We start from the raw sequence: 18,973 nt of genomic DNA on the forward strand, positions 1-18,973 counted from the left end.
CTGTTTCATAAGCGGTCGCAAAACCATGCACGCAGCCAAATCTGGTCCTAGCATGGCCTTTCCATAAGAGTGGAATGCCTGCACTTTGAATAAGAGGGCGTGAGGTGCTGGACTTGTTGACTTCCTTAAAAACCTTGAAAATTTCTCTGCAAGATTCCAAATGAAGTATATATTTGTAAAAAAAACCAAACAAACAAACCAACAACTGGTTGTGTTGGTAATAATGAGACAATACTGCAGCTTTTTTTTTTTTTTTTTTTTTTTTTTTTTTTTTTTTTTTTTTTTATGGCTGTTGTTGGCTTCATCAAGCTTGCAGCACTCTGCCTTTCTTCTCCAGTTTTGTCACTCTCCAGCTCAGCAAGTGTACCCTGCTTCACAAAACTACTCAGTGTCCACATGCTGCAGTGGCTTCATCAGCTTCTCTTTCTGATTTCATCCTGGTCTGCCTAGTACCACTTCTTTTCCTCCTTCTCAGCCAAGAGTTTGGTGCTTTCTGTCTGTGAACTGTGATCTAGAATGATGGTAGTCCCTTGAAATGAATTACTACCCTATTTATCACTCAGAACAGTGCCCCTGTTCTAATTAAGTCCCAGCTGTTTTCATTGGGTTATTCTGCAGCACGAGGCCTTTCTGCAGGAGATTTACACAGTGTTTTTTAGGAAGTTATGTGTCCAACAAAAGCAAGAGGGATTTTAAAAAGGAAATCATGTGTTGGTCAAACTGCCCTTATGTCTGCTGCTTAGATGGTGAGCTGGTGGGATGTTGCACTGGACGTTTAACTGTGACCTTTGGCAGGAAGGAACCTGAAGCAAAGTGCTCAGTAGGACTGGAATGTCCGGAGGACAAAGTTCTTCATAAACAAACAAACCAACTGTCTTCTTTGGAAACCCTGCTGTCTTTCTGCTGAGCTTCGAGACTTCAGTATAAAGAGGGATTTAGATCCATACAGTGGGGGAGTTCTCAGTGACACAGCACATTTTTCCCTTGTTTACTCCAATGAAAGCTAACTGTCCTCCTGCTGAAAAGAGAACCAAGGAGGCCTATGGCTCTGCACAGCTGTATGGGAACAACTCTGAAGATAAAACTAACATGTCAGTCTGCATAAACCCTTCTGCACCTGCAGGTGAAAAATAAACAAGCCATTTAGTCTATCAGTGTGTGCTGAATTGCCTGTGGAAAGCACTGAAAGCCTTAAAGGGCAACAAACCATCTCTGTAGTTCTTTCACAGGCTCCTTGGAGTTTGTGGGTTTGATTCTTGATCTCATTAATATTCCTGAACTCGTTGCTGCATTTCACAAATAAACCAACTGGGGGCCTGGACTGGAGCACAAGATCAGCCCACAGGGACAGAACAGTGCTGGGCTTTCTAGAGTTCAGGTTTGTTGTCTGAAGAGGCCTTATGCTTTCCCAAGCAATCTCTGCCTCTCCCCACTGCTTTCTCAAATAATATAAGAATACTTTGAGATCACGTGTCATAAATCTGCACAGGACTGATCTGACCCCTACATGTTCTGTGATCTTGCAGTGCATTCTGAGAATGGCCCAAGCCTATTTCAGGAAACTGCAAAGGAAACAAGGAGATAAGATATTTCTCCTCCATGAGCACAAACAGTCCTGGTTGACCATGGCAGCACCCTGCACAGGCTGCCAGAAGCAAGGAGACTTTCCTTGGTTTGTTGCTTATCTGTAAAATGAGTCTGTGGGGGGGAAATGTGATAGTCCCAAGAGGAAAGAAGTGGGGTAGGATTAATTTAGTTTAATTTTAGACAGACTAAAATGAGGTGTTGAGTCTTTCCTGCTCTCTTGATTGTCAATGGGTAGAGAGAGGAACCACCAGTGTAATTCAGCCCACAAGTTGTAGGCAGCTATTTTAGGATGGGCTGAGTTGCTCTGGAGGTGTCTGTTCTTTGCATTTGACTAGAGAGGATGCCTAATTCCTGTGAATTGCCTATATTGTAGGTAGCTGAAGGTTAGGCAAGGTGTGACTCCCAGCTCTTGGTATCTAGTGCAACCTCACAGGGGAGGGATAGAGGGAGGAACATAATGAACAGTTTTACAGGGTGAAGTTGTTTAAGCAGCAGGAACCACCACAGGATTTGCCTGTGCATTTCTGAGGCAGTATGGGGGCTCCTAAGGGGAATGCTGACACAGATGGAAATATAGCAGCACTAGCAGACATCACCATGTCATGTTTGCTAATACTTTATTCCCTGTTATTATGCTTCCAAAAATACACATTTGTGGGGACAGGAGAACTCTGAGGGTAGCAGTTAGGAGAGAGGCTAGCTTTATGGGTGAATTTCTTCTGACTGGTCTAACAGCACTTCCAAGACATTTTGTATATCCAAAAATAATGCTCAAGGTATTGTTTTATTGAATAGTGGGCCTCTGTAGAAGATTCCCCCTTGCCAAACTTTCTTTTTCCTTCCCTGAGAACCAAAGTCCTACTGGTGAATTTTATTCAGTCATCAGAGGGTGTGGGGCCCTGACTGCCCCAGCATGGGTTCAGTCAGCGTGACAGTGGCTCCCATCAACGTGGATCACTGAGGGCTGAGTGGAAGGGCTTTTTGGGAGGCTGAGCATGCTTTCTTTAGCAGCCCTGACTGTGGTGGCCCTGATGGTAATGTGAACAGGAAATTAGGTCCAGGAGCTGAAAAACAAGCCCCAGTTCAGCATCACTGGCTACTTCCTAGGCAGTAATGTTGGGCTTGATAGCCTAGAAGACGTGAAAAGTGATGACTAACAGTCCTGTAGGAAGGACCTGAGCAGCTTCTCAGGAGAATGATTAGGGTAGCTCATAGCCCTGTGGGCAGCAGGAAGAAAGGGCTCCAAGTGTACCTGCTCACATGTAGACCTTATAACAGAGAAGCTTAATTAGCCCAACATGAGCTCAGCGCTGTGAGTGACCGATCCCTTGCAGTGCCATGCACAGTGTGCAGCTCTCTGCAGTGTTGATAATGCACTGCCTGGAGGGACTGGGCAGCCTCAGCTGTTATCTTAGCCCGTTTTATTTGCTTAGATACTGTTATCTGAGCTTCTTGGTGTGACACCCACTAGAAAGGGTCTGGACACATGACTTTTATTCTATGTGCCTTTCCTCACAGTACCCTTGGGAAGGAAGAAACAAAAGTGTGCTGAGGGCTAAATAACTCATCCAAGGACAGACAGGATGCTTGTGCCAGAATCTAGATCTCCAGCTCTGTTGACTGGATTGGAAAATCTGAGTAGGTCATCTGATACCAAGAAAATTGCAGGGATAAAGCAGAGATTAGGTAAAGATCACTTCTTCCATCTCCATTGAAAGACTTTGGCCACTTATGGATACAATGTCATATTTCAAGCATGATCTATGAGTTTTTGTTGGTATAGTAGGATTAATTAAAAAAAAGTACTTTGCTTGCATATTAGCTGGGTATAGAAGAAAGGCTGGAAAATACAAACTCCTTAATGTGTCTTTTACTGCACCCAGCAATGCTGTTACTGAGTTGTGACACTGTTACAAGATCATACTGATTAGGGGAATCTAAGGAGAAAAAAACTTAACTGGCTGACATTCCATAGATGCTCCAAAGATAATTTGGCCTATCAGCATAGCAGAATTAGTAGAAATTTTTTATGGTTTTATATTAAGTACTTCAGCCTAGCATAAAGTCTGTTAAATTAACAGATATTCTTCCACAAAGAAAAAGATTTGCTGTTTTTAAAGGAGGTAAGGGCATGGTGAAATACCCTTGAGTAATAGGAGACTTAAAGGAATAGAATGCAGCCTGGAGAAGAATACTACAGCTCAGGAGACACAGCAGCAAGGATCTATACCTCTGGGATTGTTAGGGATTTTTTGGTCCTCTTTCGCCTAAATAATTAATATTTACTACTAAACTGAATATGCTGTCTATCAGTAAAGATGAGAGAGAAAAGGATAGGCTGGGAAATGCCAGGAAACTGATTCTCTCTGACTTGTATTATTTCTTCTTTAACTTCTAAATATTGGCCATTTGTGGAGTGGGTAGGGAAAAAAGAGTGACTGAATGCTTTGAAAAGACAAAAAAATATTTAAAGACTAAATTCTCAGGAAAATAGTCCTCTGTGTTTCAAAAATAGGATATGTTTAATGGGTCCAATGTACACGTGTAGTGGTTGTTTCATTGCTATGCAAAGACTTCATTATGCTGCTAACAGGTGGACATGAGTTTCTCTAGATTGCAGCAGTAAGGCCAGGTCAGATGGGGACATGTGCTAATTTCCGACTGAATCCAACTGCCAGTGTATCTATGGGCTCATGTTTCGATTAAACTGAGCTGGAAGAAAGATTATGAAGATGGAGGAGGAGTGCAGAGGAATTATGTATACATGATATTTTCTTTATGGTGCCCATCAGTATGGAACTAATTTTAGAAGATGGTGTAGAATTCCATGTCTGCATTCATTGAGTTAGAGAAACAGTGAGTCCTTGCTGAGGTCAGCAGGAGTTGCGTGTGCTACGCGTTTGAGAAGGAGGTGTCTGGCTTGATGACTTAGATCAAGCGCCAAAGGTTTGAAACTCTTACAGCAACAACATTGGAAAATAGGGTAATTGTTTAAAAGAAAAACCCTTTAGTTTGGAGGAAATTGTTTAAATCACATAGAGAGAAAGATTCCAAGCTTGAACTAATTTTATTTCTCCCTAATTTTGACCTTTATAAGGGGAAAAAATGTTCGGGATGTTGGCAGAGCCTGTAGCATTGGCACTTTGTTCAGTCACTGCCCCTGGAACTAATATGAATGGGAGAAACTGGTCCCTGTGCTGAATTGCAATGGCTGATTAGCAGGTGTTTTTTCTGCTTTACCAGCAGATCTGGTAGGGAGATTCCATGAGTCCAGCCAGTGTCATTATTCCTTCACTCTTGTAAAAACCAGAAAATTTACTGCTTACCACCACAAACTAGGAATGTAGATTGTAAAGAACCTTAAGTGAAATTTGTCCTCTGAAGATGACTTTTTATTCTTTCTCTAGATGTACAGGGGCTTCCAGATAATGCCACATGTTCAGTACATCTACACAGAAGCCTCTGAGAGTCTTTGTGGAGTCAAGCTGGAGGTCAACAAGTACCAATATCTGATTACAGGTAATGGACCTTGTACTTCTCCATAAGCAAAACCTCTTCTGTTTTATACACACACCTGCTAAGGACACGGGCATTGGTGTAGATAGCTCTGTACACAATTTCCTAAGTGTTAAGATGGCCAACAGTATTCTGGTGTTCAGTACTCTACTCTGAGTGCCTCTGAGAGTCACTTCACTCTCTAGATGTCCCTCTCTTTCCTAAAGTGTGTCTTATACCCAGACATGCTCTGACAAGTATGTTTTATGACAGTTCATGGCTCTCAATTTATACCTGAGCTGGCATGTCTGCTACAGGGAACTGGGTGCTACTGGGCTGTGTCATAATGGAAGGTTGTTTTTGGAATGAGCTGGAGAATGAGGTGGGAGGATGTAGGGGGATGGACACGTGTCAGTTGCCAAGTCTTGTTTCTAGGGAAGGTGTCAGTTAATTTGCTCTGTTGTTAAGAGGAGCTGGAGAGCATTACTAAACTGCATGTTGCTGGTGGTGCTCTCAGCTGGCACAACACTCCTGACTTTCAGAAGCACTGTTATCTTGCTGGCCAGAGATTCCTGAACCAGTTAATAAAAAGAGAGCATTTGCTGAGCAGTGGCTGAAGCCAAACATATTGAGAGCATTAGCAATGTCAGGAAACGAGAGAAGTGCTTGAGCTGAGAAGTGCTAACTTGTGACCATGTGTCTGTTTTCAAGGCCGGGTGTATGAAGGGAAGGTTTACACTGGCCTGTGCAACTGGTATGAGAAATGGGACCGGCTGACTCTGTCCCAGCGCAAAGGACTGAACCACCGTTACCACCTGGGCTGTAGCTGCAAGGTAGGTGTGTCTCTAGGGTGGCATTCAAGCCCAAGAACTCTGTTTCTCCTGGCTGGTAATACTCAATGATGCCGGAGAAGAGCCAAGAAGAGAAATGGAGGATGGCAATTTTTACAGAGAAGAAGTAAAGTTCATTTTCAGTGTTGAGACAGAGAAGAGACAATCAAATAAAAATGCAGAGTCTATGTCTTTAATACCCTGTTGGAGCTAATTGGGGTTGGGGAAGACTTTCAGAATCTATGCAGAATCATTTGCAGGTGAATGAAATCAGGTACCAAAGGCTTGGCAAGATATGCCCAGCCTTTTTCCTGTGTAAACATTTTGAGTACTTAAAACCCCACAGCCTGGCACTGGAACTAAGACTTTTGCATGTGGCGTCAAGCCTGCAAAAACATAGACATAAGCTCAACTTTTCTGCACCTGAAAAGCCCTTTTGACGACAGAATTAGCTGTGTGTGTGAAGCTAAGCACATGCTTACGTGCTTACAGAACTGAGGCTGAATTTTGTATTAGTAAGCAAGGTTTGAGGCTGTAGAATTTTGAATCACTTGTCTCTGTTAAAAAGACATATTATATAATGTTGTTTTTACATGTAGCCTTACATGATTTCTCTTTCCAATTGCAGATTAGGCCCTGCTACTATTTGCCCTGCTTTGCCACCTCCAAGAATGAGTGCATTTGGACAGACATGCTCTCCAACTTCGGCCACTCGGGATATCAAGCAAAGCACTATGCCTGCATCCAGAGGGTGGAAGGCTACTGCAGCTGGTATAGAGGATGGGCACCTCCAGACAAAACGATAATCAATGCCACAGATCCCTGAGCAGCTTTCCCTTTTCTTATCTCCCCTCTCCCTTACTTGTGGCTGATCTTCCTTTGGACACTAACTCTTACCAGATTGTGATGATGACAATGAAATTAGTGCCTATTTTCATGCAAATTCTAGCACTTCGAACACTTAAAAAAGAAAAGGAAAAAAAAGGAAAGGAAAGAAAAAAGTCTGTGCTACCTTACTGAATTTTTAATCACCTTTTCCATTTTTTGATACCACTCATTCTGATCAGACAACATATGGGAGCTTACTTTTGCACACCAGAGGGAAAAATGGGAGGGAAAAAAAAGGAAAAAAATAAAAAAAGATGGAGCTCTTGCTCTGTTACATGTATCATTAGCTGTAGCAATATAATCTCTATTTTTTTAGGAAAACAAAAATCTAAAAACTGTGCCAATTAGGCACTGTATTCTTCTATGCGCTGGCTTCCCATCACCCCTCCTCACGCACTAAGTGCTGAAAATACATAGAAAAACCTATTTTAAGGGAAACAGATTTCATTAATCAGATTAATCAGGCAAATGAAGGAAAATGAAAAGAAACCCAGCCTAAACTATGGACAAAATGACATCCAAAAGAAATCCTCCTCTCTGGGAGAGATTGGCAATGTGATTGACTCCAGCAATGGGAGACTACCTGGTGTGTCTGACCACATCATCTGGTAAAAACATTGTTGACTGACTGTCCTTGCTAATTCAGTCACAGTGTGAATGCAACAGCACATTTGAAGTTCTGGCTTTACCCAGAACAACAGAGAGTATTTTGTATTCTTGTTGTTGTTGTTGTTTCAAAAACAAAAACCCCATCCCCTATTTTCAGGGAGGTAAATGCAACTACAGCAGAGCATAAGAAGGGTTGTCCCATCCTGTTTTGAGCAGCATTGGCCCCTGAAATTTTTGCAGCTTAGCTTCAAAAGGAAAACCAGCTTGTGAACACCTAAAACCAAACAGATGCAACAATAACAACTGTAAATCAATCATTTGCAAGAGGGAAAGGGGAGACTTGCTAGAACTCATATTTTTAAAAAAAATATTGCCAAAATAGCATTTTGCTGAACTAAGATGTATATACACATAACGACATAAGCTATTTTTGACAGGATGTGGAATTTTTTTGGTGTTATAAACAAAAGAACGGTTTGATTGTGTTTTAAAGACAGAAATATTGACATTCCGAGTTGGTGAGTCGCTTTTGAGATATTGAAAGCTCCAGTGTATCTGCAGTAGTGGCTACAGTCATTGTTTCCTCTGTAACTCCTTGCACCAGGGTTCCTTCCCCTGCAGCTACAATAGCTGCGTTTGTTTATATGGTGAAAGGAAGTGTGTGTGTGGGCTAGGCAAGGAAAAGTGGTCTTCTAATAAGTGTTGTCTGGGATCATAAAATTTTCAGCTGCCCGGAGGATTCCTTCTGTGTCAAGTGCTGTGTTTCCCCCTAGGCACTGTTAAGCATAGCCCTGTGCATGTGCTCATACCATGTCCTGCAGTCATGTGGGAGGAGAAGCCTTACTGTCTTGTGCTTTGCTGTTGACTGGAGAAGTTTTTTTCATTATATTTTGGTTTTTTATTATTAAGAAAACTATAATATAATTTTTCTTATCAAATAAAAGTATTTTAAGTTTTAATGATGGTGAAGAAGGGGTGCTGACAAAATGGGTGACCTAAGTTTTGGATGGGGAGGGCTTGGGCAGGGAGAAGATTGTGCTTAACTTCATTTTTGTATTATTATGATTATTTATCTTAAGTTTTGATATATCTTCCATTCATTCCACTTAGAAAGCAGAGCTGCCATGAGCAGGAAAAATTACTGGAGAGTTGTTTAGAACCACTTTGCCAAATGGAAAAGAATGGGTGTCTGAGATGGGCCCTGATGTGTTTTTAAGTTCCTTGCATGCTACCAGAGCTCTGCCAGATGTACGCCCTCTGAAACACCCCATTTGCTGGATGACTTGTTGCAGCAAAAAGCTTCATTTTTAGCATGAACTTTGAAGGGCATTTTCACAGGATTGCTGTAAGAAGTGCCCAGGTCTGCCACATATATTTTTTTTCCCCGGCAGCTCTGAGTGGCAATGCAGCACAAAACACATTAAAAGTCTATTGGATTTTCCTGTGATTTAGATTTGGAACATTTCTCAGAAGTCCTCTTCCCTGTGACTACTCCTAAATAATGGGTTGGAGATGAGAGGGAGAGTAGGGTGCTTCATGTCACCTGTCACAGGACCAGGTGGTGGTTCAGAAAATTGTTCCTTTTGGCAAAATATGGGTTTGGGCTTTGGAACAATCTCTGTTTGATTTTTGCATGGCTGACAAAATCTGTGAGGGTCACTGGGGGCAGAATGGAGCCGCCCTCAGTGTCTGCATTGTTTGGAATCGGCATTGCAGGATGTGGCCCTCCTCAAGCTCAAGGTGACTTGGCAAAGCCAGTGTCTCTTTGAGCTGCAGCCACTTCTCACAGCTTTGGAAGGCTAAACAATAATGCCCCTTGATGCAGTAAAGTGTTAATCTGAATTTTCATTAAACTGCAGCTCTGCATATTTTACCTGCCACTGATTCATTTAGCTAGCTGAGACATCACAGTACTGCACTCAAATTATTGTGAAAATATTTGCGTTCTAATACTATGAGGACTTGTGTCCCTACGTAGGATATAATGTAGCTATGTGCTTTGTAAACAACAAAACAGCAGATGCATTACCAGAAAGTGAAGCATATTCCCACTTTGTTTTGCAGACAGTAAAATGTTTCTGAGATGCAGACAGCTAGACTGGCAAGGGCAGAGGTTTGGTGGCAAATCTTTGCCCTTGCTGTGTAAAGAAACAGTTGTTAAGGCTTTTCAAAATGTGAAGCCAAAAGGAGGGGGAAGAATCCAATGAAAATACATTTCTTTTGGGAAGCTTCTTTATTTTGTTTCTGTGGATGCTATCAGGGACATGCATTTCTTGGGCTTGTGCTTGCATTAAGGACCTGCCTGAAGGCACTTCTGAAGTAGAAGCCATTACATGGATTGAAGAGGCTCTAAATTGGACTCAAAGACTTCTTCCTTTCTGTCAGCTCTCCTTTCTTCTGCCTTGCTAAGTCACTTCTGCCTGCCAATGCAGATGTCCAGGATTACACACACAGTCCCTGCCACTATGCTTTAGACACACAAACATTATTAAAAATACTTTTAAAAGTGCATAGCTAATATCAAGACCGAAGCTGTTCAGTTTCTTATGCATATTTTTCCCCTTACTTGCTGTAGAGTGTTTTCCCCTTTAATATGACAAAAATAGATATTGAAGGTTTGGGAAAGGTTAGATTCTATTTGCTTTTTCCAAAATGGAGAGGGTAGAGAGTAGGAGGAGATCTGTGCATGGAGTTTCTTAAATAAAGTCATCTTGTGGGAGGCTTCTACCTCCCCTGTATGGGAAAAAAATTTGCCATTTTTAAGTCTCAATTTTCCATGTTTTGAAGAGCTATGTGGCGCTTTAGGTAGGACTATTCTAAAACATAAATCTATCATTGTATCCCATTTATACTTGTCAGAGTGAAATGCTGATGGGAAACATACTGTTGTGTTTTTATAGTAAAGACTGTTGGAAATAAAGGCCTCCATGAGAACAAGTTTCTATCCTTGCAGGTGTCTCTGAAAACTCTGCTCGCTTATAATGTGCTTTACAGCTTCAAAGGACAGAACAGAATTTAGGGAACTGCAAAAAGTTTTGGATTTTTTTTAGAGTGACTTCTGGGGCTACCAGTCTTGAGAAAAAAAAACATAAAAAACCCACTAAACATTTGCTGCTGTTTTGCTTGTACTGGCTTCTCCTTCTCTCTGACACTGTCCTTCCTTCATAGAGCCACTCTGCTGTTCCTGATAGTCATGGAAACTTGGGGAGAGAAACAAACCCATGTGAAAAATCTTGTCCAGAAGGAATGTATTTGTTGCTAAATTTTCTAGCACTGTTTACAGATTTCCTCCATGTTATTTATAAATTTTATATTCAGTGAATGTATATTGTCTTTTAAGGTAATGTTGCATAATGTTCACTTTTTATAGTGTCCTTTTATTCTAAACAGTAAAGTGGTTTTATTTCTATCACAGACATTCTGTCTCTGCTTCACTTATATTAGTTCTTGTTGACTTCAAATGTACACAAATGGATTTGCAACTGGATTTCTTAACTTCCTTCCCTTTCCTGATACCCTTTTATTGGTCCCAAAGGAGATATTCCACCTCTGGTAATTCTTGTGCTTTGGCAAAGATCCCTTCAGGAATCCCCCCCCCCTCTTTTTAAGAGCTTGTTCTCTCTAAGAATTATTATTGTGGTCATAAGCCCAGGAGAGGCAAAAAATCCATTTTGAAGTTAATGACTCCCAGTTGTTAATTGGCCATAGGAGGTCAGTACAGAGCAAGGCACTCATTAGGGCTGGCTGTAGCACCAGTAGGTCCTTGGAAGAACACTTACCGGATTGCTCTTATTTCCAGAAAACTGAACATTATGGGGAGGTCTGAAAGGTGCATGCCCATGGCAAAGGGAAGAGAGGTTCATCTTCTCTGCTGTGACATGTCAGAATCTTGTGTCCTCTCTTTAGGCTTACTGTTTAAGGCTGATTTAAAGTCCCCTGTTCTCGTGAGAAGGAAGCTTCAGAAAAAGCATTTTCAGATAAGTTAAAATGCCCACAAAAATGACCTACTGTTAGAAACCTCCCATATCTCACTTTTTACTCTTGGAAAGTCTAGTTTCTACAGAGATGAAGGAATGAAAGAGGTATTTGAATCTGTTCTCTGCTTAATCCAAAGGTTTAGAAAGTAGACTCTGGAAAATTTTGGATATAGAAGGATGAGGGTCTCCTGTGTGAGAATTTAAGTGCTTAAAGTGTGTCACATTGCGGAGAGGTAAAACCATAGCACTCGTTATAAACACTTCCAGGGGGTGACCCATCAAAGGAACACAGTGAGTTTTATGAGTGCTCACTGGTACAGCTTGGAAATACCTCCAGGAGAGTGAAGAGAAAGGGTGGTAAAAGAGGATCAGTATATTCCTATCTGACAAATGGAGAAGCTGATGCACAGTGGAGAAGCAACTTCCAAAGGTGTTTGGTGATGACTGTAATGCAGCATGCTTGGTGTAGGCACTTGACCTCTCAGACACTCACAACCCAGGATGCTGAGAAGATGCTCCCAGAAAAGATATTTATAAGTTGTGAAAATTCATTCTGTGAGGCAGACCACCCCCGTCACCTGGGAAGGGCTGACCTGAACTTGCCCAAGTGGATTGTTGCTCTGTAAATTGTTGGGAAGTGACTGATTTAAACCAGATTACTCAGGCTTGCATGTCAGCAGTAGTGTTTGTGTTCATATGAGATTACCTACAGTTTAAAAGGCTTCCTGTACCCTTTTGGAAGTAAGTAATAGCATCTCCAAGTAGGTGATTAGTTACAAAGATGGAAAATAAGTGAAATTAAGATCAGTGCTAAACCAATCTACTTTGCTGGTACCAAATATATCTCCATCTGCGGAACCAAGAATCAGATAGCCAGACAAGAAAAATGTGCTAAAAGTGCTAACTTATTTGCAATGATAACCTTTATCAAGTCTTCAAAAAATACTGTTCCTGAAATGGTGGTCCAAGTCACAACCTTCCTGAAGTATTACTTACATCACAAAACCGTCTTCATAAATCATTAGTAATTAAATGCCACAGCTATGTGACTACGTATCTTATAAATGTGGAAAACACTGTCACATTGTTCAAGGACTATCTTTATGTCTTAAATGATAATATAACTTCATGACTGTACTTACCTCCACAATGTGCCTGTGAAGCATGGAAGTGCCATAGTCTACACAGCACTTCCATGGTAGAGAGAGTACTGCAACAGAGAGGTGAAGGACTGGCATTCCCAAATATTTGAGTACCTAGCAGGCAGCAGTGGGATTTTTCACAAGAAACCAGAGGATCATGTATCTACACCCTATTTTGTGTTGTGGCTGGCCCACAATTGCAAAAAGCGTGTGAGAAAAGACAGGATTGAATATTTTTAAGCCTTAGTTTGACATCTCAACAACCCTCATGTTCAGGCTGGCAATGCTGCTTGGGTTCACAGTCAAGCCTGGGAAATTAGCTCAGCCAGCCAGTGGTCACACAAGGGGTCATGGTTCATACAGGGTTTCATCAAAGCCTCAGCCATGTAGGAAGAGCCACTAATTCATGGATGTAAGTTGGGAGCAAAAACTCACAATGGACTAGTCTTTCCTTTAACACAGGGAAAAAAAGAGTCATGACCAGCTGTAAACAAAGCCCCTCTCTTTGCCATGTTCTCCAGGACTAAAGGCACCTCTGCAGATTTCTTTGGAAGGTGCCCTGAGAGTTTGGTACAGTGCCCAGCAGTCACACAGGGCACTGAGTGTTCAGCTGCTGACAGAAAGACCCCAAAGCACTGTGCAAAGAAAACATGAGAAGCTGAAACAAACTCTTTTAAGAACTCTAGGTTACCCTGAGTACCTTCAGGTTGATAAATGTTTCATGGATGGTGAGCACATGACAGACCAAGCAAACTAACACTGTGAAACAAACATCTCTTAGGACCCATGTTCCAAATTGTCAGAATATTTTTAAACAATTCCATGAGCAGGGAAAATCCACTTTATCTGAATAGAGTGATTCTTTCCTCTAAGGGATGAGCTTTTTGTTGACTGTGTTTTAAAATGGAATTCTGCTTTAGTTTTGAGCCTTTGAGCCTCTTTGTACATTTTTTCAGGGTCCTTACATGACCTAGGGGAGGGCTGGGCAAGAAAGGAAAGAGGTTCCCAAGCAGTGCCTTTTGCATAGCACTTTTTAGCTAGTATTTTTCTGTAAGCAAAATTCAGACTCTTCCCAGCATTCCTGCCACCATTTCCCAGGTCCAACTTGCATCTGTTGTCTCCCCCTCATCCATAGTGGCATCAGAAGAAAGTAAAGTTACTCACCATCTGCTTATGGCTTGGGAAGAACGTTTGCTCCACCAGGGGGAACTTCTCAGGGCCCAGCGAGTTGAAGATTTTAATGAGCTGAGAGAACTTGGGGTGAGGGAGAGGGAACAAAAAACAGACACAGTGGATGTCAGTGACTCATTGTGCAACAGGCAAATGCTTGCAAAATGTTCTGATAGTGGTGAAGGGGGTGAGAGAAATGTTATCATGTCTTTCCCACCTTGCTTTCTTGACCTGAGAGCAGCAAGAAAATATGATGCTGCTGTATTTATTCATGGCCAAGCCAACCTATGTACACAAACCTGGACTAAGGGAGCACAGAAGGGATTCAAGAGCCAGAAGGGAATCAGTTTGCATTTACTTAGAGATCTACTATGGACAAGATTTGCATTCAAAATGCAACTGGGGAGAGGAGCCTTTCTTAGTACAGGATGGAGCCAGGAAATCAGTGCCACCGCTCCCATCAGAGACCAAATAAACCAAAGCTGTCCCTTGGATCTCCTCCTCACAACCAAATCCAAGCAAGGCACTTTGTGCTGGAGGGCAGGAGAGCTGCTAAGGGACAGCGATTACAAGAGGGTTTGAGCGTCAGACCAAGGGAGTGGAGTCCACTGCTAACCAGAACTGACATTTATTGTGAACCAAGGGCCCCCAACAGCCCTTCATGAATGATGGGAGAGAGACGGGTTCATATGCCTGTCCCTGTCCCATCTACCATGAGGTCTGAGGGAGGCCCCACTCTGTGAGGGCAGTATCTAGAGAGCAGTATGACATCAATGGGGACAGCAGCCACTCCAGCATTTCACACACAAGGAAGAACATTTGTCATTGTCCCCACCCATCAGCACAAACTTCACCATCATCACCACTACCACTCTGCAGCGTTGTGCCCAACCAGACACAAAGCTCCCCATGGTAGGACTGAGTTTTGATTTCTGTTCATGTTCCAAAACCCTGAGAGAAGTGTAACACATCACAGCAAATTCCTGCTCCACTTCAGCCATCTGTGAAGCAAGCAGACCATTCTGTACCTTCTCTGCAGCCTCCCTGTTCAATCCATCATTCATCACACAGAGAAAAAAAATCAAAACTATAAGGGGGAAACCTAATAACCATGACAGAAAATGTTTCTGAAGTAGGGTTCATATGCCAAAAAGAGTAAGAGTGATGCATATGCCAGAATCTCAGGAGGAGCTTAGACACAGCCCTGCTACCACAGTGCTGAACTGGCATGACTGTTGGTGAAGTGGTTGGACTGGCAGCCACACAAGAGAATGAAGTGTTTGGGAATTGGTTCCTGCTGAGCTGGTAGGTAGATCTGAGTTCTCCATTGAGTCCTATTCACAGTGTAGTTTATAAATTTAATTCAGTTTCCAAGCCCCCCAGAATCAGGCAAAATCAAGTTAATTAATAAAGGTCTCCACCTTGGGCCAAGTAAGGACAGATTTTAAGTCTTTGCATGAGTTTCTCAAGTTGCCCATCAAAGGTAGGGATGTATTAATCTTGAAGGAGATCTCTGTGTCACCTAAGGGAAGGAAACAGTCATCTAGGGAAGAAGGGAAAGAAAAGAAAGTTCCCTTTCTTCACAATAGCACTAGCAGCTTAGTCTTGCATGTTCTGAGCACTTCTGGGCAACAGCTGGAGCCAGTAAATGCACCAAATCACAACACCAAGGGTACATTGCAGATAGAGAGAGGTACTGAGGATGTTTTCTGCTGAGCAGCCCTGTTAAGGCTTCTCTCCTGGTTACTGGGCTAGTCTAACGACTCCAAAAGAATTGCTACATAAGAAGTGGAAACTTAATTTGCTGGTGGAGAAGAACAACCCCTTTGAGAGTTAAATCTTGGCATGCAGTCACTGTGAAAAAAAATTAGGCTGCAAGGTGTGTGCCAGAACCAGGCCAAATGCTGAAGAGGCAGCTGCCAGCAGATTTGCAGACAAATGCAAAGAATCCTTTTCCTAATCTTGTAGTTCAAAACACAGCATTTAAAGAAAATCCAGGAAACATCAAGAGGCAGCATATCCCATCACTAACACCACCACCACCCTCACATGCATCAGCAGATAAGAGGAAAAACTCCCAATGCAGAATAATTATTGTTGGCAAGGAGGGTATTGATGTTGTGAAAGGAGGACAGCTTGCTTCTCTCAACTACTTGCACTAGCCCTGCACATTCTAGAAAAGAAAAATAAAGCCCTGTTTTGACTAGCAAGGTGAGCAAACAGGGCTTAAAAGTTAAACACAATGAGCCAGAGACAGAGAGAGAAGGAAAAACACTCTGGCTGAGAACAGCCCATGCCCCTTGCTGTGTGTGCACGCAGCCATGGTGAACCATGGACACCGTGATGTTGAGGCAATGTACAGTTATCCTGGGAAAACAGCTCAAACAAAGTAACTGGAACAACTGTGCAGCTGATAGACAGTGTTCTGACTTGCTCCTTTTGAAGCATACAGATCTTGGCTGTTGCTGAAATAGCGTTTCAGATGAGAGATTCAGACATCTGGGAGCCTCATCACTGGGCCAAGCCTGCAAAAAGGTCTGACTTTGGTATTGCCCCTCATGGGACAGTTCCCTCCCATTTTCTCTTTTTTTACCAGTTATTAGGGACAGGATGTTGACAAAGAGACTCCCATGTTAAGTGATGCAGCAGCCTCTGAGATACCTGATAACAGAGCTCAAGTAACATCTCCCCATGCAGATGGGTAGGAATGTTATTGTCAGCAGCTCTGCTAGATATAACCACACCTTCCACATGCTGGCAGCAGTTCTGGCTTTCTGTCCTTCCACTGGTTTTAGTGAGATTGCATCCAGACCACAGATAACACATGAGGGAAGGCAGAGCCTGGTTTAAGGTACCTGGAACACACAGGCAAGGGAAATGCCTTGGCCTGACTGTTTGGAGAACAGTTACTTGCAGGGAGTCTTTACAGAGAAATAAAAAGTTCCATTCAGAGCATCTTAAGGCCTTTCACACATTTTGAAAGTGCCTAGGTCATCAGGGAGCCTGTATCCCTTGACAGTCAATAACAGTTTGGCTAGGAGTGCCTGGACTCAGGAGAGGACTGTCAGAAAAACTTCATGTTTTCTGCTGCCTTACAGATGCAGAAGTTGCTTTGCAATTACAGACATTACCTGCATGCAGTGTGAGTACTACTCTGAGCATTCTTCCCACTGTATTTTGGACTGCAACTTAGAATTCTAACACAGAAACTACTATTGGTCCTTGAAGCATTGTGCTTAGTGTGCTTGTAGTATTATTTCTCAATTGTTCTGGGATCATCTTGGACTTCTTAGATGTTTCTCTCAGAATGTGAGACTCCCTGCATACTTTTTTCTTTTCTCTCATAAACATCTAATTCAAACTGTGCCTGTTTTAATATTAAAATAAATTTTTGTATTGCAGAACTGGAAACCTGGCAAACGTCATTAAAAATGGGGCTGCATGTTTGAGTAAACTCAAAACCAAACTCAGCTGATTGTAATTAGAGTTGCTGAGAATAAAACATGGTTGCAAACTGCCAAGGAAAAGCAGTCTCAATTTCATCCCCCTCCACAAAATCATAAACATTTCTATGAAATGGAACCGTTTTTGGAGAAAATAAAAAATGAGAGTGAAAAGCACATTTCCCAGGGGTATTTAATTTCATTTCTTCATGCATCTCAACTGTTTTCTAGATCCAAAAAGTTTCCAGTAATCTTTATTATGCAGATCCCTTATTTCAAGATGCCTGTTTTGCAATCAAAGTGGAACGTGCACCACAGTGTCCCTATCTCTCACTTCCCAGCTATCACAAAAACAAAATCTTCTGGTTCTGCTGCCAGTGAAGCTTTTTGCCCTCCAATACCCCACTGCAATCTCTCCAGGAGCTTAAATACCATCTGGATGTTGCTCATTCAATGCAATCTTAGATTGCTGAGCACAATACAATCACTGGTTTGGGGGTGATGAGTGTGCAGGGGCAGCAAGGAAAGGAGGCACTCTGAAAACCTGTTTAAATTGTTTGCTAGTGGTTTCCTTGACTCCTCTGGGAAGGCTGTCTGTGCCAGCTGTATTCCCTGTCAGGAAAGCATGGCACAACCAGACCCAGAGCAGCTAGAGCCAAGCTGCTGGCAGCGCCAAGTTCTCCCACACTGCCTTTCCAGCACTGCTTTTTTTTTTTCTTCCTTTTTTTAATATGCTAAGTTTGTTTGTTTCCTTTTATTTTAGATGCCTAAATATAGGCCTTTCGCATCCCGAGGCCCCTTCACACCATCAGAAACATAATTACAAGGCATGAGTTGCAAAGCGTCAACTAAGCCCTGACTGACTTGACCCCAAAATCAGATGGAATGGACCACATGGCAGTGTAAATGTGGAGGCTTTTTGTCTGGTCATCAGGGCCAATGCACTTGTGTGTAGGACCAGCTGTCAGAAACAGTGTGGAGGTGTGGTACTGAGCCTGGAACTGAAAAATAAAATGGAAACAGGTCAAATGTACATTGACCACCTATACAGTGACGGCAAAGTGAGATTGTTCTCACTACCCTGATTATTGCATGACGGCATTTTTGGAAAAGACAAGATCTTTCTTTTGGTCTCAACAAACCCCACAAATGTTGTAAAAGGGGTGAAAACTGAAAAGACTCTGTTTATTACACCGGTACCATTTTAGTAAGAAATTACTTAAATCCAACACTGCCCAGTCATGGAAATAAAAGTCTGAGGCCTCATCTGGACTTGAGCTACCAACCAACACACTGAGGACCACTAGGATATTTATTCTGAGGAGAAAAACAACAATAAAACCCCACTTAATTAGGTGATGAGGAAGATAGCTATCATTTGCTATAAAAATTCCATCTCACCCCAAGCTCAGTTTGTTCAATGAGTAAGGGAATTCCTGAAAACGCATCTAAAAGTTTTCCATGGAAAACTTTCATATTGGAAAGCCCCACCTCCTTCTCACATCACTATAGCTGTAGTTTGCTGCTTTGAAGAATGCAGCCAAACTTCCATTCGGGAAGCATCAGTGATCAGAGAACACATTTTGGGACAAAACTGCTTGGAAAACGCATACAAGAATTCCAAAATTGTATCAGGATCTGACTTCCTCCTGCAGGTGCTGCCATGGACAGCCTTACTCTTGTGGCTCACGGCCAAATTATCTCTCCAACTCTCCTGCTTCTGCAGCTACAGCTGCCTTGGGGCTGGTCATAGAAACTGTCTGGGGATTTGGGGCTGAGAAAATCTGATGATAATATTTTTCAAGGTTTTCTGAGATTCTCATGTGAACTTG

The 18,973-nt window shown here is 42.3% G+C and overlaps 2 protein-coding genes across 4 annotated transcripts in view; one reads left to right on the forward strand and one right to left on the reverse strand.

Moving 5' to 3' along the window:
* The window catches only part of TIMP3 (TIMP metallopeptidase inhibitor 3), a 37,482-nt gene extending 26,655 nt beyond the window's left edge, over positions 1 to 10,827 (forward strand). Inside the window, exons 3-5 of the mRNA XM_058023342.1 lie at positions 4,995 to 5,106; positions 5,794 to 5,915; positions 6,541 to 10,827. Coding sequence (XP_057879325.1) covers positions 4,995 to 5,106; positions 5,794 to 5,915; positions 6,541 to 6,738 — 432 coding nt within the window. The 3' untranslated portion in view covers positions 6,739 to 10,827. The remainder of the gene's footprint in view (positions 1 to 4,994; positions 5,107 to 5,793; positions 5,916 to 6,540) is intronic.
* SYN3 (synapsin III) overlaps positions 1 to 18,973 on the reverse strand; it is a 176,002-nt gene that overhangs the window by 111,618 nt on the left and 45,411 nt on the right. For all 3 annotated transcript variants that reach the window (XM_058023337.1, XM_058023339.1, XM_058023338.1), the window contains exon 6: positions 13,693 to 13,782. In XM_058023337.1, coding sequence (XP_057879320.1) covers positions 13,693 to 13,782 — 90 coding nt within the window. The remainder of the gene's footprint in view (positions 1 to 13,692; positions 13,783 to 18,973) is intronic.

The sequence above is a fragment of the Melospiza georgiana genome, chromosome 4 (assembly GCF_028018845.1).
Source record: "Melospiza georgiana isolate bMelGeo1 chromosome 4, bMelGeo1.pri, whole genome shotgun sequence".
In the NCBI taxonomy this organism is placed as follows: Eukaryota; Metazoa; Chordata; class Aves; order Passeriformes; family Passerellidae; genus Melospiza; species Melospiza georgiana.